The sequence below is a fragment of the Cololabis saira genome, chromosome 2 (assembly GCF_033807715.1).
Source record: "Cololabis saira isolate AMF1-May2022 chromosome 2, fColSai1.1, whole genome shotgun sequence".
Lineage (NCBI taxonomy): Eukaryota > Metazoa > Chordata > Actinopteri > Beloniformes > Belonidae > Cololabis > Cololabis saira.
In genome coordinates, this window is record NC_084588.1 from 48,899,835 (window position 1) to 48,922,324 (window position 22,490).

At 42.3% G+C, this 22,490-nt stretch overlaps 1 protein-coding gene across 3 annotated transcripts in view; it reads right to left on the reverse strand.

Moving 5' to 3' along the window:
- Window positions 1-22,490, reverse strand: part of phkb (phosphorylase kinase, beta) — a 179,551-nt gene that overhangs the window by 46,063 nt on the left and 110,998 nt on the right. For all 3 annotated transcript variants that reach the window (XM_061746752.1, XM_061746759.1, XM_061746767.1), the window contains exons 15-16: window positions 10,505-10,560; window positions 9,342-9,435 (exon numbers count right to left, since the gene is read on the reverse strand). In XM_061746752.1, coding sequence (XP_061602736.1) covers window positions 9,342-9,435; window positions 10,505-10,560 — 150 coding nt within the window. The remainder of the gene's footprint in view (window positions 1-9,341; window positions 9,436-10,504; window positions 10,561-22,490) is intronic.

Genomic DNA, 22,490 nt, shown 5'->3' on the forward strand with positions numbered 1-22,490 from the left:
ACGTCAACACTAACTCGCTGCATCTCCCTCCTTTAAGTTTTTCACAGGCCATTGTCACTACATCCCTCCTGCTCAGGTGAACCATTACCTGGGTATTTCTTTACATTCGGTGACTTTCTGGTGTATTATAGATCAAAAACACCTAAATGCTGCTGCTGAAGCTATTTTATTTCATCTTTTTCTGCCAGTTCCTCCCCCTCAACTATATCAGGCTTCATATGTGGAACTTGAGGTACCAGAAATCCTCATTACATTTTATAACCAATTTCACTACCGTTGGGGTTTTAATATTTTAAAAATTAAACTACAGCTGTTACACAAACCTCCCCTAGGCTGAGTGTTTCCTTACATGCCGTATCTTTCTTCTCACTTCATTTTGCTCTCTCTTCTAATACTCATCTGATCCCTGAGTTCAGTCTTAAAAATTTAGCACCGCTTTTATTCCCCGCCCCACCACCTACATCCCTAATAACCCTGTTAGAATTAACCTTTTTTCACACCTTCAATATTAGACTCCACATTATTAAATGACACAGTAAAAGAGTGGGATATTTAATGTCTATTATAATAAAGTATCATAACGTAAAACATGTTGGGGGACATTGTGTTTCACAGTTTCCCATCTCTTTTTATTAAGCACGGGCTCCATTAAGCACCACTTCACTTTATTTGAACATTATAAAAAAAAGGGCATCATCTTTAAACTACTAAGGAAAATGACTTTTGCTTTTTCAATTTAAAAGTTACCAAGATCTACGCAGAGATGCGAGGTAGCGGTTGATTTCTTTACTCACAAGTTTGTGTCACACGAGGAACGTATCTGTTTCGTCTGCCTGGGTGAGTATAAAACGGTTATTTGATGTGGAAACCTATGATATCATACTCCAGATCCAGAGGTGTCGAGTAACGAAGTACAAACACTTTGTTACCTTACTTAGGTAGAAATTTTGGTTATCTATACTTCACTGGAGTAATTCAGACGACTTTTTAATTTTACTCCTTACATTTTAAAAACAGCCTCGTTACTCTATTTCATTTCGGCCTTTAAATAAAAACTATCCAGTTAAATTGCTCCATCCGGATAGAGTGAATTTGGTTGTGGTTGTTTCAGATGTTCTTGTCCAGTTTTGTTCTTACATCCGTTCCCTCAGATTCCTGCAACTAAACGTGGATGTACATTCCAATAAAGGTTAGGATAAATGATAACATGCCTCTGAAGTTTGACTTTTTGCACCATTACAATACTTATAGGCAACTAGTCATCATATCTCCTGCTCTCTGAAACACATGTTAATGCTCAATAGTACACATATATGCTTCTTTAATATATTTACATTATACTAAGATACATTCATTTTCAATGGCTTTTGTCCTCAATGGCTTTTTTCCCCCTTACATTACTTTTACTTTTATATTTTAAGTAGTTTTTAAACCAGTACTTTTATACTTTTACTTGAGTAAAAAACTTGAGTTGATACTTCAACTTCTACAGGAGTATTTTTAAACTCTAGAATCTATACTTCTACCTGAGTAATGAATGTGAATACTGAAGACACCTCTGTCCAGATCTGTTCCCACTGTGTGAGTGATGATTCATACATTATCAAAGGTATGTTATTGTACAAAAACACAATAATTAATATTATTACATAAAACAATATTATAAAATAAAATAAAAAATTATTATAAAAGATTATTATAAAAATTATTTTTTCGAGAAAAAAGTCGAAATGTCAAGATTAATGTTGAAATACAATTTCGACTTTTTTCTCGAAATTGTACTTCAACATTAATTTCAACATTTCAACTTTTTTCTCAACATTTCGACTTTTTTCTCGACATTTCGTCTTTTTTCTCAACATTTCGACTTTTTTCTCGACATTTCGTCTTTTTTCTCGAAGTGCATAATGAAAAAAAATCTTCCTCCTCTAAAATATTATTTTTATTTTTCTCCTGCCTGGCCCTGATACTCTTCCGTATCTGAATCCCTGTGGATTACAATCTAACTACAACAAAAAGTTCCTACATCTAGTTTTACAAGTGTATTTGTAATGACAGGGAAGAACATGAAATAAGTTTATAGTGGCTGTGTGAATGATCAATAATGATCAATAATCCTCCATCCTTCCACATGCAGCACATGACCCGACCAAAAGGTGGTGCTCTGCCGCTCCTGAGCGACTCCTCGCGCCTTCCAAAGGGCTGCCGTTATTGAACGTGGCAGGAAAAAGCCAGGTTTATCAAATAAAAAGAAGTCTTTATAAATATATATGATGATAAATTACCGAGCTGAGAATTAAGAACTAAATGGGTTTGAAATCAGCAGCTTGGCCCGGCACACGGATGACCTGCAGGGGAAAAGCCACGGGAGGTTGGAAGAACCTTTGCATCCAATAATCCCTGTGTGCAGAATACCAATGAACGAGCATGGCAGAGTCTGTCAAAGCCTCCTTTCATCCCTCCACGTCTGCAGCGGCCGCAGCACAAACAGCCGCCTGACGGCTAGAAAACCCTGACAGAAAGTCAAAACGGAAAAATGCGTTTCACACATCTGGGCTGGATACGGTGTGTGGGAAGTGTGAGGATGCTCTTCTTTTTCAGCGTGCATGAACCTGCATTTTTACCACAGGGGTGACTGCTTGCGAAGTTCACGGCTGAAAACACAGACTGCCTAAAAAGATTGGCTTTGCAAGGGAAACCGGCATCGAGGCTGAAATAAGGCAGGGAGGCTGAGGGTCAGGAAGGTTTAGATCAGAGGTCGGCAACCCAAAATGTTGAAAGAGCCATATTGGACCAAAAACACAAAAAACAAATATGTCTGGAGCCGCAAAAAATGAAAAGTCTTGTATCAGCCTTAGAATGAAGGCAGCACATGCTGCATGTTTCTATATTAGTTATAACTGGGGGAAGATTTTTTTTTCATTTGCACTTCGAGAAAAAAGTCGAAATGTCGAGAAAAAAGTCGAAACTTCGTGAAAAAAGTCGAAATGTTGAGAAAAAAGTCGAGAAAAAAGTCAAAATTTCGAGAAAAAAGTCGAATTGTCGGGATTAATGTTGAAGTACAATCTCGAGAAAAAAGTCGAAATGTTGAGAAAAAAGTCGAAATGTCGAGATTAAAAAGGAAAGGAAAAAGGAAGAAAAAAAGAGAAAAAAAGAAGAAAAAGGAAAAAAAGAAGAAAAAAGAGAAAAAAGGAAAAAAAAAAGAGGAAAAAAAGAAGAAAAAAAAGGTCAAACATTTTTGAAAAAGCTCCAGGGAGCCGCGGGTTGCCGACCCCCAGTTTAGATGAATCTGGGAATAAACTAGTTCGGAGATTTTAACGCCAAATCACATGAATTGCACAGGTTTACACCTTAAATCAAAGTTTTACATGTGATGACATTGGAAAACAAACAAAAAACTCATCCGATCCTCAGCGAATCGATCTTCATCAAGGTGGAGAACCTCTAAATAAGAGGGGTCTGATCTGGAGCGTTCAGGTGTGTGTGAGCACAATGACCACGAGGAACGACATTAGTCATGATCTTAAAATTACAACCACAGCTATCCATCAATCTAGTCATCATTTTATATTCTGGATCAGTGAGCTTTGCATAGATGTGAGCACCACCCCGGGTTACTGTTAAACACGGTGGTGGTTTGATCATGACCACTCTGAATACCAAACTATCCCAGAAAAGCCGTAACGCCATCGTCCAACAACTTGACTTACTTTGACTTAACTTGACTTAAGCCCTTTGCTCCTCTAGGGTGCATCATCATCATCCTTCGACTGTCGTCCAGATCCTAGATGTCACTTCTTTCCATCGGGTCCTGTCGGCCATTGCTGCTCCCAGTTCTTGGAGTGTAAGTCCTGTGTCCCTAGAGATTGTGTCAGGATAAATATGAGTCCTGGTCCCTCTGGATGATTAGGGGATGTCGGATATTACTTGACCTGCAAAGATTGCTCTACGGCGTGCTACAGTTGCTGTCATTGGTGGCAGTTCACCATAGATCTGCTCCTTGGTTGCATGAGTTTTCCAGGAGATGTTTTTGACACATGAGGAGTCTTGTGTATGTGCCGGGTGCATAGGCCGTTGACAAATGTCCTCCATTTCACTCGGCTTTTAGCTGTTCTTTGGAGATCTCCCCAGTTGGGACAGCTCTCCACCATTTCTGCCTCGGTGCTTCTTCTCCAGCTGTTCCTGGGGCGACCTTGTTTCCTCTTTCCTTGGGGGTTCCACTTCAACGCTTGTCTGGTGGTGTTTGTCGCCGGTTTTCTGAGGGTGTGGACAATCCAACTCCACTTTCTCCTCCGGATTTGTAAGTCAATGGGATCCTGGCTCGTTATTTTCCGTAGGTCCACATTGCTTACTTTCTCCCTCCACCAGATGTGGAGGATTCTCCTGAGGCAGGTGTTCATAAAAGTCTGTAACTCGTGCGTTGTGAGTGTTGGGGAGTTTTTCCTTGCCACTGTTTGGCTTAAGGCTTTTCTCCCACTATGGGAGTTTTTACCTGCCATTGTTTATGTAATAATTGCTCGGGGTTCATGTTCTGGGTCTCTGGAAAGCGTCTAGAGACAACCTTTGTTGTATTAGACGCTATATAAATAAAATTGAATTGAATTGAATTGTTGTTGTCCTCCAGGTCTCGGCTCCATACAGCACCTGTTTCACACTGGAGTTGAAGATGCGCATGTTGGTGTTTATGGAGATGTTATTTGAGCTCCAGCTCTTCCTGAGCATGTTGAACACTCTAGCCTTGTTGGTTCTGCTTTTGGTGTCAGCATCTGTCCCTCCGGTGGTGTCCACAACACTGCCTAGGTAGGTGGAAGATTGTACCTCCTCCAGAGCAGTGTTGTTCATACGGATAGGGTTGGAGGTTTTGGCATGGATCTTGATTACCTGTTTTTTTGCTATATTGGGGTTGAGGCCGAGTTATATTGCAGTTTGTGAGAGTCTGTCCGTTTTCTCTTGCATCTGTGTATGTGAAAGGAGAGCTATGTCATCCGCAAAATCAAGATCATCCAGCTGATCCCACATTGTCCACTGGATTCCATTTCTCCTGCCTGTAGTTGTTTCCCCTCATGATCCAGTGGATTGCCAGGAGGAACAGGAATGGTGAAAGCAGGCATCCCTGCTGGACGCCCGTCTTGGCCTCCAAGCTCTGAGAAAGCTGGCCTGCATGCATAACTTTGCATGAGGTTCCCTCATATGAGTTCTTGATTATGTTTATGATCTTGGTGGGGATACAATAGTGGTCCAATAGCTGCTATACTGTTGCCCTGTCTAGACTGTTAAACACCTTCTTGAAGTCGATAAAGTTGATGTACAAGGACGTGTTCCATTTAATTGACTGTTCAATGATGATGCGTAGTGTTGCTATTTGAGTGCATGAGCGATCTTTCCTGAAACCTGCTTGCTGGTCTCGGTCCAACAACTACAGCCCGGATAAACCTGGCTAGTTCAATCAGTACAAGGTCCCAACATTTTCTTCATTTTAGCTGTTTCTTAAGTTTCTGAAGTGTCTCTTAACCCGAGATTCGCTGACGTGCATCATGAGTTTCACCGAGCAAAATATGTCCATGAGACACAAAACAGCGATGAGGAAATCTATATTTTTAGCGAAGCAGGGATTTACACGGGGATGTGCTCGTGGGATTATGTGCCAGATAACACATTGCAAATGTAATTGACACCCCCCCCCCCTCATCGTCAGGCAACTGTTGTCAACACAATGGAGAGAATGGGAGGTGAGCGACTGCAGCCGGCAGCAGCCGAGATGCTGGCGACGCCGCGATAAACAGGTTCTGCCGAGGAAGAGACTGTCTGGGCTTCGCAATAAATATTCAGCAGCGAATCTGCTCTGACTCACAATTGCATTTCCATCTGGGAACCCGAGTGGCTCACAGCAGAGAGAGCGAGGGAGGAGGGGGGGAGAAGGTAGCAGGTATGACACTTCAAAGTTGGATGATAGACGTGTGGGAGTGAGCTGTTTGGTGTAATAGTGGGGGGGGGGGGGGGGGGGGGGATGTAGCGTTGGAGATGCAAACAGGACAGGAACATCAGTGGAGGGGACAGACGCATAAACACAGATTAAAGTGAGCATCACGGCCTGGAAACAAATAAATAAAGGACGGTTAGTTGCCATGTAACGGGAACAAGGGATGGAGAGCGGAGGCTGCTGAGAGACACGAGGTTTGAGTGACGGATGTGACAGAGGAGAGACGGGCGACATTGAGATGTTCAAACAACAGACAGACGAGGGACGGTTTCCGCGGGAGGACCGGCGGGTTTGAGTGACGGCTACGATGGGACTGAAGTGGATGTGGAGGCTGGTGCTCGGTGTCACGGACGCTGTAGGACGGAATAAATGGTGTTGGGGCGAGAGATGGAAGAAGCACAGACGGCCGGATGAAAACAGCAGCTCGTTGTGGACTGATGACAGTTTCGTCTCCATGGTAACGACGCGCAGGATCAACAGACTTCACATTGCTCACTATGTGTTATGAAACCTAGAACTGGCCGTACTTTCCGTCGCTTTTTCTGGGATCCACAATCTCCCGGGACCTGAAGTGGAACCACCCACATTAACTCTGTCTGGAAGAAGCTCAGCAGAGGTTGTACTTCCTGCGTCAGCTCAGGTAGTTAAACCTCCACAGCAGCAGCTGATCACCTTCTACTCTCCATCATCCAGTCTGTTCTCTGCACGTCCATCACTGTCTGGTTCGGATCGGCCACCAAACTGGACAGGCACAGACTGCAACGGACAATCAGGCCTGCAGAGAGGATAACTGGGACTAACCTCCCATCTATCCAGGACCTGTACCGGTCCAGGACCAGGAAACGGGCAGGTAGCATCTCTGCAGACCCCTCACACCCAGTAATCAATCAATCACTGTGCAATAACAATAATAACAATAATAAAAGTAATTAAAGCATCAAGCAGCGATGAACGGGCGTCGTAATGCGCATCGTCGCAGGATCGAGATGCACATTTTGATGTATAACACATGGTTTGGGCCGTATTAACGGCCGAAGAAATGGCATAAATTGCGCCAAAATTACACGATTAATTCAAAATGGCCGACTTCCTGTTCGGTTTGGGCCATAGCACCAACAGACTTTTCTTTAAGTTGTGACATGATCCAGGTGTGTACAGATTTTCGTGCATGTACGTCAAACCGTATTGTGGGGCTTGAGGCACAAAGTTTTCAAGGGGGCGCTGTTGAGCCATTTTGCCACGCCCATTAATGCAAACCTTTAAATATCAAATTTTTCACCAGGTCTGGCTTGCATGCAAAATTTTGTGACTTTTGGGGAACATTTAGGGGGAAAAAAGGACCTCATTTCGTCAGAGAAATAAAAACGTGAAAAAAAATTCTATAGATACAATAGGACCTTCGCACTGTCAGTGCTCGGGCCCTAATTATAATAACACAAGCTGTCATCTGTCTATTACCTATTTACCTATTTACTGTAGAGTGAGCGATAACAACCGAATCAAATTCCATGTCTTGTCTGACCTGACCTGGCCAAATAAATGTGATTCTAATTCTGATTCTTCTTTTTTTCTTCTTTAAATTTCTTTTTATTGACATTCAGCTTTAGACATTCACATCCGATACATCATGTATGCAGACATCTTACATCTGTTGTCTGTCCTAAATGTCGGAATAATGTTTTTGTTTTATGTCCAAACAATGAAAAGAAAGACAAACCACCAAAAACTGTACAAGTAGGGAGTGATCTTTTCAACATAACACAATCATTGACTTAAGAAAATAAAATCAGGCCTATGGAGCGTGACGTAGTTGACCCAGTTTTCCCAGTATGAGGTGAATTTTTCAATTTATGATAAATAAATGCCGTTATCGTCTCCATTTTTATAAATGTCCATTATAATTTCTATCCATACCTTTAAAGTCCGTCGCTTTTTCAAATGAAAAATATTGCAAAAAAACATGCATTTATGTTAAAATGCAAGTTTATAATCACTGAATGAGTTGAGAGTTTTTCTTGTTTTAAGTTAAACCCCAAATAGATCAGATAAAGGCTTTGAAAGGCTTTAGATGTGATCAAGAGACTCGGATTTAGAGTTGATGAAACGGTGCCAAACCCAAAACCCTGGGAAAAAGAAAACTGTTTGGTAGTAAAAGCTACAGAACACTTTTAAAGCTGGTAAATGTTGGAGTTTCACGGCCGTGTGCATGTTTGAGGATGAAAATCTCTGCTCACGACACTTTAATGTGACACCAACAAGGGTCCTGATCCGTCTGGGATCGGCTGACCGGCTGATCTTTGCAGAAACAGAAACCTGAGACCAGTTCAGCCTCCGGTGTGAAAGATCCCACTTTCCAGTTCAACTCAGTTCAATTTCCAAACCTGGAAACCCTCCAGGTTCACGCCTAAACAAACTGCCACCGTTATGCAGAGCAATCACTGCTCCGGGTTTACGTTCATCGGTCTCCTGCGTCTCTGCCGGACAGTTCAGAGGGAAGAACCACTGGATCAGTGAACGGGCCGACTGGGCCAGAATCTAGAGGGATATTGATTTATAACGAGCTGAAAAGTCATCCGGCTCACTCTAAGATCGATCTGTAAAGCCGTGCTGGAGAAGCCAGTGACATCACAGTCTATAATTATGTTCTTGACTGGATTATAACATCTATCAAACTTTGAATTGATACACATGAAGAGCTGCGTGTTCAGGAAACATATCTGTTGCAGCCGTTAAGTTGAAGTTATTACTTTTGTATATTTGTTTACTTAGTTTTAGTTTTATAGTGTTTATTCTGCTTATGATTTTGCTCAGAATGTTTATGTTATTGTTTTTTGTGTTATTTAAGTTTTGTTGCCATGAAATACGTTTGCTTTTGGATGTCGTAATGATTTAGAAAATACGTAAAAAGAAAAGACCGATCACTATACAGAAAATGGGAATACTTCAAAAACATGACTACAGTTACCAGTAGTTAGATATATATACAAGTTACTAAAGTTACTAACTTAGCATGTAGTTGACTAGAGTAATAAAGAAATAGATTAATAGAGTACTGGTACTGGACATCAATGTTTGGAAAGCTTGTTTATATGGGACCAGTTGCAGGATATCGGGGTTCTGATTTCTCTAAATGTTGCATTTTCTTTAACATATATCATCACTACTAATATAATTTGTGTGCGTAAATTCATGGCTAAAGAAACACTGGGACTCCTTCCATGTCTAAAAGGTTTCATTATACTGGTCTTCGTCAGTAACTACATACCCTCACGCCAGCAGTTGTGGTATCCCTGTAAGTAGTTTTCACTCCACGTGTGTAAAGACTAAATAAAAAAAGGAAAGATAGTAAACTCTGCGTTACCTTGACGAGCTCCTTCTGGGGCCAGATCTGGATGGGCTCGACCTGCTGGGGCGTCTGGGTGTGAATCCCGTAGGTGTTCAGGAACACCTGCAGCCTGCAGAGAAACACACACACGGGACAATTAACCATGGTTTTAACACTTACATTAATTAATTAATGCTGCCACCAAAGTACGAGCAAGAACCATTTCAGCCCAACTATGTGGTATTTAGGCCATCTGATTGAAATTCAATTCAAAATCAGTTCATTAACCCCGAATTGAAATGAATTGTTGCAGTAGTCATGATTTAACTCTTCAAAGATTCCTTGTAGAGGTTTATTTCTGTGGGCAGGAAGGATCTCCTATAGAGGTCTGAAGGATCTGTAGAGGTCTGAAGGATCTCCTGTAGAGGTCTGAAGGATCTGTAGAGGTCTGAGGGATCTCTCCCTGCAGCAGATCCGAAGAACCTCTGACTGAAGGAACGTTGATGGATCAGTGTGATGTGAAGAGGTCTCCTCCTTCATCCAATCATCTCCAAACAAACCAGAATCCAGATCCGATCCGTTTAAGTCCCTGATCCACCGATCAGAGGGTTCCAGCTGTGTATTTTATATAAATGAGCTCTGCTACCGTCCACATGTGTCTCACTGTAATCAATAGGAATCAGCCCACGATCTGTTGGTCATTATGTTCTTGTTTAGTTTCCAGGTTTTATTATTCTTACTGGACTATAGATGCTGATGTCGGGCGTTCAATCGGTTTCTGTGTGGACTTCTACAAATTGTACGCGCTGTTTAAATATAAAGGACTCCACCATCAGGTGTGGAAACAAATCAGTCCCTGCAAGATTACGTACAACGCTCATGAATTTACTCTGACGCGTCTCCAGCCAGGTTCTTTTAAACATTTACAGACTCTTTCTCGTGGACATGGATCTCTCTCTCAGGCTGCAGCCGTGTGTGTGGAAGAGCAGCGATGCTGCTGGAGACGATATAACGGTAATGAGCCGTTTCACTGCTCATATAAACGATACAGATCGGTTCAAAAAACAGAGTTTCTTTAATAAAACTCTTTTACAGGATCAGCTTAATCACAGTGATGATGATGGTGGTGATGATGAACATCACTCCTCTTCAAAGTACACACACACACACACACACACACACACACACACACCCCTCACCTTTGACTCTCAGCTATCAGCGACACGTGGATCACCACATCATTCTCGATGGGACCCTGTGAAGAGAAAGAGAGACAGATTCACGTGAGATACATCCAGTACGTCCTACATCATCAGATGTCTTACATTGATCCATGGGTGTGTTTTCTGGTGGCGACACCATGAATTACACTAAAACCTGTGGAAGACAATCAAATCTGAAAGGACAAACACAATTAAAGCTGCATGCAGCGATTTGCTTCAAAATTATGCGATTAATTCAGAATGTTCAAAATGGCCGACTTCCTGTTCGGTTTCGGCCATGGCGCCAAGAGACTTTTCTTTAGATTGCGACATGATACAGGTGTGTACCAATTTTCATTCATGTACGTCACACCGTATCATGGGGCTTGAGGCACAAAGTTTTTTCTGTCTGAACCAATCAGATGAAGGGGGGGGTGCGCTTTTTGGTGTCTAGCGTCGCCACGGTAACGCTTTTGAAAGAGAAAAGTACTGCGTGTTGTCGCAGAATGGAAACGCACATTTTGATGTATAACACACCTGGGTGCACGTTACGGTTCGGGCTGAATTAACTGCCGAAGGAATGGCATAAATTTCGCCAAAATGAGGCGATTAATTCAAAATGGCTGACTTCCTGATCGGTTTCGGCCAAGAGACTTTTCTTTAAGTTGCGAGATGATACAGGTGTGTACCGATTTTCGTGCATGTACGTCAAACCGTATCGTGGGGCTTGAGGCACAAAGTTTTCCGGGGGACGCTGTTGAGCCATTTTGCCACGCCCATTAATGCAAACCATTAAATATCACATTTTTTGCCAGGCCTGACTTGCGTGCAAAATTTGATGACTTTTTGGGCATGTTTAGGGGGAAAAAAGGCCCTCCTTTTGTCAGAAAAATAATACAAAAAATACAAAGAATTCCTACAGATACAATAGGGCCTTCGCACTGTAAGTGCTCGGGCCCTAAATATAGAGCTGAAAGTGCTTATTTTGCTGTTGCCCGGTCCGACCTGCGTTTATAACGGCATCATTATTGGTGGTGGTGTATCGTTGCCATGGTAGGGGGTGTACTAGGAGAGGTTTGACTGCACCCCCCGGTTCCCCCCCAGACCTGCACTTCCATTACTCCGGTCACGGCTGAGCGGATCTGCTGCCCGGACGGCGTTACGCTCGGCCGACGGGCCGGAGGATAAAATCACAGTTCTCTTTTTTAAATAAACGCCACATCTGATTTGAGACTTAAGAAAAACCTAAAAACAAAGAAAAATTGCTGAAATAAGTTCTGTGTTTACCTACAAGTATGATTGACAGATGATTGCTTTCACACTTGGATTAAATAAAGGGCAATTTTAACTTTAATACTAAAAAAATATCAACACAGACAAAGGTCGTGTCTAGAGTTGACGACATGAGAGGAGAAAGTCCTCTCTGCTCCACTATAGTTACAGTTCAGGTGGTGATTGTTTTGACTTTACACAGACATAAATACCTGCTCACTCTCCTACACACTTACTCCACAGTTTCAGGGAAGAGATAATCGCAGTATTCTAGCTTTGATTCAGTCTCAGGGACCTGGAATGGTTGATGTTTGTGACTCTGCTTGTTCTCGTGTCTGTTTGTTTTTTTCTCTTACAGATCTCCAAGGCTTGTTTGCTCGTTGTGCGTTTCCCTGTGTTTTTCGCATTTTAGACTAGCACCTCCCCTCAACCCCCCCTCCCCTTCACATTAAAAAAAAAAAAAAAAAAAAAAAAATATATATATATATTAAAAAATACACCGAAAATAATATAAATATATATTAATAAAATAAATATATATATAATATATTAAAATATATATGATATATATTATATATTAATAATGCAAATATATATGCCTCAGGTTTTTACCAATATGGTATTAACTAGAGATGCCCCGATACCGATACTGGTATTGGTATCGGGGCCGATACTGCTCTCATATACTCGTACTCTCAAAAATTGTCCGATACCACGCACCGATACTTCATTGTTGTTGTAGTTACTGGTTAGCGCCGCTAGGGGGAGATTTTGAGCCGCCCCGCGGCTCCCCGGGTCAGTCTGCAGCCGCTGAGCAGCAGCCACAGAGCTGCTGCTGCTCAGCCAGCTGTTCCATGTTTCAGTCAATTCTATCTTCCTTAATTATACAAACTGGACGGTTGAGTATTACCCTTACTCACAGGGAACTTTATTAAACACTCCACGTAACTCACAGTACAACATAAACAATCCCATCGTTACATTCCGGTTAGCCGCTTTAGCCGCACCGACAGCCTGCAGTCTGTCTTGCTTTTGTCGTCGTTCCTTATTTTGAAATATGTCCACCCTGCTGACATCCTGCTTACATTAATTGTCACTATCTTGCCTGAAACGGCACTGCCAGTTCATTCACGGGCACCACTCTCCTCCCACCACCACGCAGGTTAGCTGCTAGGCGGCTAACCGGACTGTAAGAATGGGATTGTTTATGTTCTTCTTCTTCTTCTCTGTTTTATTGGCGGATCGCAACCAACTTTAAGGGTCATACCACGACCTACTGTACAAGAGTGTGTAACATCATTTCATTTAGCCTGTTTTTTAAATTCTATTTGATTGTTTATGTTGTTTCACACGGACGACTTCAGGTGCAGCACCGCACATGCTCAGTTGATGTTCCTGCGATGAGACTAAAGCGCGGAGGAAAGCCCCGCTGGCCGAGTTTTGTATAAAATTTAATTTCTCTTCCAAATCAAACCTGTCTTCCAATTCATTGCATTTTTCATTGCATTTTTTCATTGCAGAGATGCAGCCGCTGGTGTCGTCGCGTTTAGGTGGTTGTCTTAAGTTCTTGTGAAATCCCACACTCCTCCCACTCCACTAATGATGTCAACAACAATACATCACAATAATCAACGTCTCGTCTGTTTGAGCTGATGGACAAATGTGGGCGATGCGCTCGACCTGTTCTGGTTCTGGTTCTGCAGCTTTGCCATCATAGTTTCTCTTTAAAAAGTTCAAACTGATTTTCATTTATACATTTTTACCATGAACTATTAGTTTGAGTTCATTGATGGGATTGATTTATCACCGGCTCTAACATCCATCCCTGTTACGTGATGCTGCTTGTGCTTCATGTTGGTCAGATACAGACCTCAAACCTTTCTGGATTACACTGTTATGTTGTTTGCTTCAGTATGAAGCACTTGTGTTAGAATAAATAACCTTCAGCTGTAAAAGCAGCTCTGGATTTTACATTCATGCATCCTGCACCAGTCGTTTTCTGTGATCTATATTTATTTATCTTCACATGAACGACCAGCAGCTCTGACATAATAACCTGCAGGTGAAAGTCCTGCCTCGTGTAGCTCGATACAGCTTGATCAGAGACTCTGTTGTTGTCACAAACTGCCGGAGATTAAAGCGTGTGGGCGACGAGCAGCTCAGCCGGCGGAGAGGGAGCTCAGTCGGACGGAGACTGAACATCCAGGCCTGAGCTGCTGCCTGGGGCCGCTGGCAGAGCCTCATCTCCTGGAGATTTAATCAGCTCAGTCGTTACCGTCCCCATACATCGTTATTTCAAAACATCACTCGCACGTATGAGGAAAACTCCGGCTAATTCAGCAGCTCCTGTTTGTTCAGACTTTGCAGAATTATCCAAAAAGCATGAAATGCATGAATGCAGATGCGCCAAAATGATTGCTGTGATTAATTACCTTTACAGGAAATGTTCAGTTTGTGCATTTAATATGTAATTGTGATTTTTATTATAGTTAATATTTTAACTTTAGTATATTGTTTGGGTGTGGTTTTCATATAAGCCTATATAGGCTTGTAACCAGGGCTGGGTATCGATTCAAATGTCAAGAATCAATTCGATTCCGATTCTTAATATTCAGAATCGATTATCATGATTCGATTCGTTCCGATTCGATATTGATTTGGCTTAGTGTTATTTAAAATGTTTTTTGAGCTGTTGCCTGAATTATATGACTGTAAAATAACTAGTGAAATTAAAGCTGCAAGCAGCGATGAACGGGCCCTCGCACTCACGGCCACCGTCCCCCATAAGCATATCAGAAATGACACCACCCACGACTTCCTATGTCAAACCATTCAAAAGTTATAGCAGAAAAAAGGGACGACCAATCAGAAGAAGGGGCGGGGCTAATTCAGCCCAATAAAGGTCAAGGACTCAATACCGAGTCCCATGACACCACCCACGACTCTCTATGTCAAAACATTCAAATGTTATAGCAGGAAATAGGGACAACCAATCAGAAGAAGGGGCGGGGCTAATTTTCACCAATTATGGTCAAGGACTCAATACCGAGTCCCATGACACCACCCACGACTCTCTATGTCAAACCTTTCAAAAGTTATGGCAGAGAAAAGTATTCTAGGGGGCGCTGTTGAGCCGTTAGGCCACACCCATTAATGCAAACCATGAAATTAATCGCCAGGCCTGGCTTGCATGCAAAATTTGGTGACTTTTGGAGAACTATCAAATATGGACCAATCAGATGAAGGGGAGGCGCGCGTTTTGGCGTCTAGCGTCGCCACAGTAACACTTTTGAAAGAGAAAAGTAATGCCGGTAGTCGCAGGATGGAGACGCACATTTTGATGTATAACACATCTGGGTGCACGTTATGGTTCGGGCCGTATTAATTGCCGAAGGAATGGCATAAATTGCGCCAAAATTACACAATTAATTCAAAATGGCTGACTTCCTGTTCGGTTTCGGTCATGGCGCCAAGAGACTTTTCTTTAAGTTGCGACATGATACAGGTGTGTACCGATTTTCGTGCATGTACGTCAAACCGTATTGTGGGGCTTGAGGCACAAAGTTTTCCGGGGGGCGCTGTTGAGCCATTTTGCCACGCCCATTCATACAAACCATGAAATATCAAATTTATCGCCAGGCCTGCCTTGCATGCAAAATTTGGTGACTTTTGGGGAACTATAAAAATATGGACCAATCAGATGAAGGGGGGCGCGGTTTTTGGCGTTTAGCGTCGCCACGGTAACACTTTTGAAAGAGAAAAGTAATGCGGGTAGTCGCAGGATGGAGACGCACATTTTGATGTATAACACATCTGGGTTCACGATACGGTTCGGGCCGTATTAATTCTCGAAGGAATGGCATATATTGCTCCAAAATTACGCGATTAATTCAGAATGTTCAAAATGGCCGACTTCCTGTTTGGTTTCGGCCATGGAGCCAAGAGACTTTTCTTTAAGTTGCGACATGATACAGGTGTGTACCGATTTTCGTTCATGTACGTCAAACCGTATTATGGGGCTTGAGGCGCAAAGTTTTTTCTGTCTGAACCAACCAGATGAAGGGTGGGCGCGCTTTTTGGCGTCTAGCGTCGCCAAGGTAACGCTTTTGAAAGAGAAAAGTAATGCGTGTTGTCGCAGGATGGAGACGCATATTTTGATGTATAACACACTTGGGGGCACGTTACGGTTCGGGCCGTATTAACTGCCGAAGGAATGGCATAAATTGCGCCAAAGTGACACGATTAATTCAAAATGGCTGACTTCCTGTTCGGTTTCGACCATGTCGCCAAGAGACTTTTCTTTAAGTTGTGTACTGATACAGGTGTGTAGCGATTTTCGTGCATGTACGTCAAACCGTATTGTGGGGCTTGAGTCACAAAGTTTTCCGGGGGGCGCTGTTGAGCCATTTCGCCACGCCCATTAATGTAAACCATTAAATATCAAATTTTTCGCCAGGCCTGACTTGCATGCAAAATTTGGTGACTTTTTGGGCATGTTTAGGGGGGCAAAAAGGCCTTCCTTTCGTCAGAAGAAAGAAAGAAAGAAAGAAAGAAAGAAAGAAAGAAAAAAGAAAAATTCCTACAGATACAATAGGGCCTTCGCACTGAAGGTGCTCGGGCCCTAATAATAATTGCACAATAATTATTATGAAATAACTAAGAAATATATCTTAGTTCAATATCCATTTAAAGTGCAAAAAAGAAAGAAATTGCAAAAGTTCATGCAGTAAACAAATCATTTTAGTTTATCTCATTTATTCTGTCACCACACACACATATTGCCATGAAGCACCTGGCATTTTTCAGAAGTGTCATGACAAACTCTGTGTCCGACTACTGGGATTAAAGTTCACCTGGCGAAAATGATGGAAAAAAAAAAAAAAAAATAGAAAAAAAACCGATCTTTAGACATAAGAATAGACTTTTAGGAATGAATATGAAAATCGATTTAGAATCGGAAAATCGATTTTTTCAACACCGGCCTACTTCTAACCACTCCTCACACATATTTCTTCTTTTTGTTGTTTTGTTTTTTAAAATATTTTCCTTTTGTGAATTTTTTCTTCTGTTTTTTTTCTTTTCTTCTTCCTTGTATTTGTGTGAAACAAAATTAACAAAACAAATTAAAAAAGGATTAAACTTAGATTGAGGCACCATTACTGAGGATGTAATGGCTGCAGCGTGGACCTGAGACCAGTAAGAGGTGGAAGAAGCATGTTGTAGTTCTTCATTCAATGGCTTTAATGTCACATTATCAAAGCTTAGCGCAGGATATCCTTGTTTTAGAATAATGAGGGATAGTGCACTAAGAGTTGCTCATCAGCTAAGTTCAAGAAGCTTTTCTTCTTAGATCAGGAGGCTGTTTTTAACAAAACATTAGGCTTTAATTAGTTAACGACTGCCTTTCTCCTGAGTGATGTTGCCGGACCATGAAAGACGACTAAGACGTCCTTCATGTGAGCGGATCAATGGTCTCTTTGTGATCAGAGCTGCAGTTTAGCTGCAACACCTCCAGCCCGTGATCAGAGGCAGAGCTGCTCGTCACCTCCAGCCGCTTCTGCAAGTGTTGCTGGGAGTTGATTAAGCTTCACGGACCTGATTTTAGTCACGTTTCCTCGTTTTAAGACATAACTAGTGCTGATTTTTGCAGGCGGATTACAACTGAAATGAAAAGGTCGCCGGTGTTCTCATACGTTTATTTTATTATAATAATCTACTGTGCCGTGGTCATGGAGACACCAGCCTGTCAGGGTTCGGTTTGGTTCGCTGCTGTTTTATTTTGAAAGGCTGTTTTACTTCCTTCAGTGAACTCTGCCTGATCCTTTAAGGCGCTTTTTCACTGATACCTACTCAGCCTCGCATTGCCCTCGTTTCTTTTCAATACCCAGATCAGAAGTAGGCGGGATTGGAGCGAAAGTCTATTTGATTGTGTATCTAAACAAAGAAGAAACCAAAAAGTACAATTTCTGCCTAAACTAAAGGTATGATTACAGTGCTATATATCACTATTTTCTCAGGTAAATCATTTCCTGACTGTTTGATGATTGTGGATTTGCTGTTTTTCTCACTTTTCCCCTAATCAAACTGGCTCAATTAAGCCCCTTTTCAGGTTTTGTTATAGAGAAGAGCCAAAAAAACAAATTTCCCCCCAAAATCAAAAACCACAACATCCAATTTCACTAATAGGAGACTCTAAAGATAATAAAAATCATTGTTGTAGTTGGTTCTACCTCAGGTAGGGGATCTCAAAAACTAAAGCCTTTTTTGAGGACTTGTTCCTAGACTATTGGAGTGAAGCTGCTGTGACGTATTTGATTGTGTATCTAAATGAAGAAGACAACAACACTAAAGATGTAGAACCTGGAGGAGATGATAAATGTGCTGCTGGGTCTGTGGCTTGTGTTCCATATCAAGTTAAAAAATGAGAGTGAGAGAAGCTTCAAGTGGCGACGCTTTTTAATTTTTTTTAGTTTGTCTCGGTGCTGCTGAAAAGTGCGTTGGTATCTGAGCAGCTATGAAGTGACAGAGCTCCTGGTAGATCTGGTCGTTCCTTATCTCCGTCTAGATCTTTTTAATTATCTCCTCAGCACCAGGTTTATGAACATCTGACCCTCAGAGTTGGATCACCAAACAGACTTCTGCTGCCATTGCTGCTGGAATAAAATGAACAAGAATCTCCGTCAGAGTCTCTTTCTCTGATGTCACATCCTGACTCAGACGTCTGACTCCAACCCCCCGACCAATCAGTGGCCTGGAGTGTGATGACATCACAGCCCGGCTCAGCCGTTTAGAACCTCGGCAGAATAGATACAGAAAAGTATCTACTCGGCACGTTAGACCCCTGGTGGGGAAGAACCAAACCAAGTAGGTACAAGTGGAAAAGTGCCATTAGACTCGTGTCTCATCAAGCCCTCTGAGTTTATCTGAATATATCATCTTCTCGTCCTCGATGTTGGCCCGTGGCCTCGTGGTCTTGTTGCTTTGACTCTGATGTTTTGTTTGAGTTTTCTTCCTGGATATTCAGCCTGTTGCAGCATTTTTGGTTCATTAAAACCCGTCGACTTGCAAAAGTCCTGAACTCGACTCACATCATCATCAACAGGTGTGAACACGTCGATCAAAGCTGCTCTGGAGCATCAGGGGAGTATTGACTCAACGTGTGCATGTTTACCAGGTGAAGCTAATAACGGTGACTAGTAGGGATGGGATTGATTTTTACTAATCAAATTCCATTTTCGATTCTGCTTAACGATTCGGTTTTTAATCGATTCCCTTATCGATTCTCATTTGGGGAAAAGGGAAAACAATGAGGCAAATGGCATTAATATGATAGGCATGTTCGTTAATTAGTTACCTGCAGTAACACATGGAGTCAGCCAAGGACATGCTAACGTTGTTGCTGCTGCTGGGTTGAGAATTACTGACGTTGGTCCGGAGCAGATTGAAAACGCGACATTGATTGATAGTTATTGCATGTTGGTAGTATTTCCTCCCTTTGATGAAATATTGACTTGGCAAGTATTTCAAGTTGCCCTGTTGTCATTTTTACTGAAATGTTACCGTACTGTTTGTCAGGGGTTGACATTTCCCCTAGTGTGTTTCTGTTTTGCCCCGCCTGTGTCCCATCTGCCCTGATTGTCTGCACCTGTGTTTCGTTATCCCCTGTGTATATCTGGTCTTGTCATTCCCTTGCTCCTTGTGATTCCGTACTGTGCTTTCCTCCATGTGTCCTGCCAAGTTTTTCCTCCAATTTTTTGATCCCTGTTTCTGTGTTATTGATCCTGCTAAGCAGCGCTTTGGTTTTGGTCCTTGCCTTTTTTGTGGAATAAACCCTTTTTTGTTGAACTCCTGCCTCTCGCTCTCCTGCATCTGGGTCCTCACCACACCAGTCGTGACACTGTTGGGCGTTTGATCACTTGGGCGCCATGTTTAATATTGACTGCTGACTTATGCAACGTGCGTGATGATGTCGTTCGTTTCCACTGGAATCGAAAAGGGAATCGTTTGCTAAATTTCCAAACGATTCCAATGAATTGAAACACTGAGAACCGGTTCTGAACAAGAACCGGTTCTCGATTGCCGTCACTAGTGACTGGTGGGTGTGGAGTTGAAGCGCACATCCTTCAGCAGCTTCACTGAGAGCAGAGCTGATGACGATGAGGACGAGTCATTGAGGATCCAGGCAGCAGCTCCTGACTCACAGCAGCAGCGTTCATCCTGCTCTCACACCCACACACAGAAACTAACATAAACATGGAACATGACCTGGAGCAGAGTAGAAACATGCCTGGAATGGACGGATAAACCCACCAGAGCTGGTTTTGAACCAGCAAACCGTTTCCATCAATCACACACCAGTCGGAAAACACCAAACTCACCCGTCTCCCCTCATTAGGGAAGAAGAAGCAACAGTGTATTAAATATTTAAGCCGGGTTGCCCGGGTCTCTGACTGAAGACGTGGTGCTGCATCAGGAGAAGCTGCCGCCTCTCGCTTTACCAGCAGACTTACAACCAGCATCCGCACAGGGGGGGTGGGGGGTATAATGAGTCTAACAGTGTTTCATGTGTAGAAACCGTGTTCAGATCCTCGACTGTGAGGAAATAAACTGTCCACCAACAGTTGGTTTCACGGGTTAGCGGCGGAGAAGCAAACAAACGGAGAAGAACAGGTTCATGAGGGTCAGCTGCTCCGTATCTGCTGCATAAATCACCATAAAGGCTGAGGCCACGTTTACACATAGCCAGGTATTTACAAAAACGGATATTTCCCCCTCTACGTTTTGAAAAATACCATCATTTACAAGAACTGCATAAATATCTGTTAAGGTGCTATGAGCAGCCAAACCTACAGGGGGCAGTGTAACGAGAAGCATAAAGTCATGCTAGCCAATCAGAATCCTGGAAAAAAACATCAACAAATGACACGAGTAACTTCCAGTTACTTCCAAGATGAACGAGAGTCTTTCGTTTGGAGTGACAGAGAAGTGGAGTTACTTTTAAGTGTGACTTTAGAATATAAAACAGGTAAAATATAAGAAAATATTGACGGTTACAAACAAATTGTAAACACAGGTCGCACACATGACGCTGGTGACGTTTCTGTCGCATAATGTGACGTTCTGAAGCCTAAATGTCCGTTTCTCTCCGTTTACAAGCAAACATGAAGACTGAGTTTTTGCAAATCTCCTCTTTGGCCGGAGTTTTCAGAAATTATTGTTTTTGGTGACTTTGAGCTTCGTTTTTGTGTAAACGTGGCCTGAATATGTGCACGCTTTATATAGATATGTGTAGACCAGCGGTCGACAACCCACGGCTCCAGAGCCGCATGCGGCTCTTTAGCGCCGCCCTAGTGACTCCCTGGAGCTTTTTCAAAAATGTTTGACTTTTTTTTTCTCCTTTTTTTCTTCTTTTTCTCCTTTTTTTGTCTTTTTTTTCTTCTTTTGTTTTCTTTTTTCTTCTTTTTTCTTTTTTTTCTCTTTTTTTCCTTTCCTTTTTAATCTCGACATTTCAACTTTTACCTCAAAATTGTGACTTTTTTCTCGACATTTCTACTTTTTTCTCAAGATTGTACTTCAACATTAATCTTGACATTTCGATGTGAAGATGGAGTTTTTGCAAATCTTCACTTTGGCCGGAGTTTTCAGAAATGATCGTTTTTGGTGACTGAGCTTCGTTTTCGTGTAAACAAACGTCCAAATCGCATGAAAACACCACCGTTTTTGCTACGTGGAAACGCCACGGAGGTGGATTATAGCTCTAATGTTTATTTCTAGGACCCACAGACCGCCACACAAGTCTGATCACGATGTTTTACAGATCTGTAGGAGCTGTGAGTATTTAATCTGTCCAGTACCGTCCTGGTGTACAAGTTTACTGTTTTTAGCAGGTCTGGGTTCAAATAAATGGACCTAACCGTAACTAAAGGAAGCAGCGTGAAGACAGAGCTCATCAGGAGTTACATGATACACCGATCTCTGATACAACCATGTTGATATGGCAGAGTTCTGCTTTCAGAAGTGAAACAGATGAAATAGTGAAGTATTTAATATCAACCAGAGACTGGTGTAGGAGGACGGGGGAGCGAGCCCTTAGCAGGGGTCTGCGCGTGGCGCGAGCAACACGATAATTACTCTAAATACAGTCTAGCCAAGAGCCTAAAACATGGAAATGAAAACAACAAACTCAGCAAAGACTGACCTTAAATTAAAAAATAATCTGCTCCGGGAACAACCTTGACTGGATCAACCAACCAGCATTTATTCAGGAGGTTTTCCTAGAAGCTTTATCAATATTTAATCACTGAAAATACGTATATATAAATATATATATTCTGTAGAGCAGGCCTGAGCACAGAGATAAATCGTGAGGAAATCTCTCGGCTGCAGACATCTGCAGCAGCAGGAACTTAACATTTATCTTCAAGCAGGAAGCAGAAACTCGGCCGTCGGAGACGGCTCGTCGGGTCAGATGAAACAATGTCGTGCCACTTTGAGCAAGACGCCCTCATTCTTTTCTGTACGCTGACAGACGCAGCGCTGACAGGACTACAAGAGGACGGATGAAACCGGCTGTGAAGAGGCCTCTTCTTAGTTTCATTTAGTGTCAGAGTCACAGTAAAGATGTCTGAGAGTTAGAGACTCAGACCGACCAAAGAGTCGCTGCTCAGCCGTCGTTAACAAGTTCCCCTGCTGCAGGGACGCGTTTCCTTCC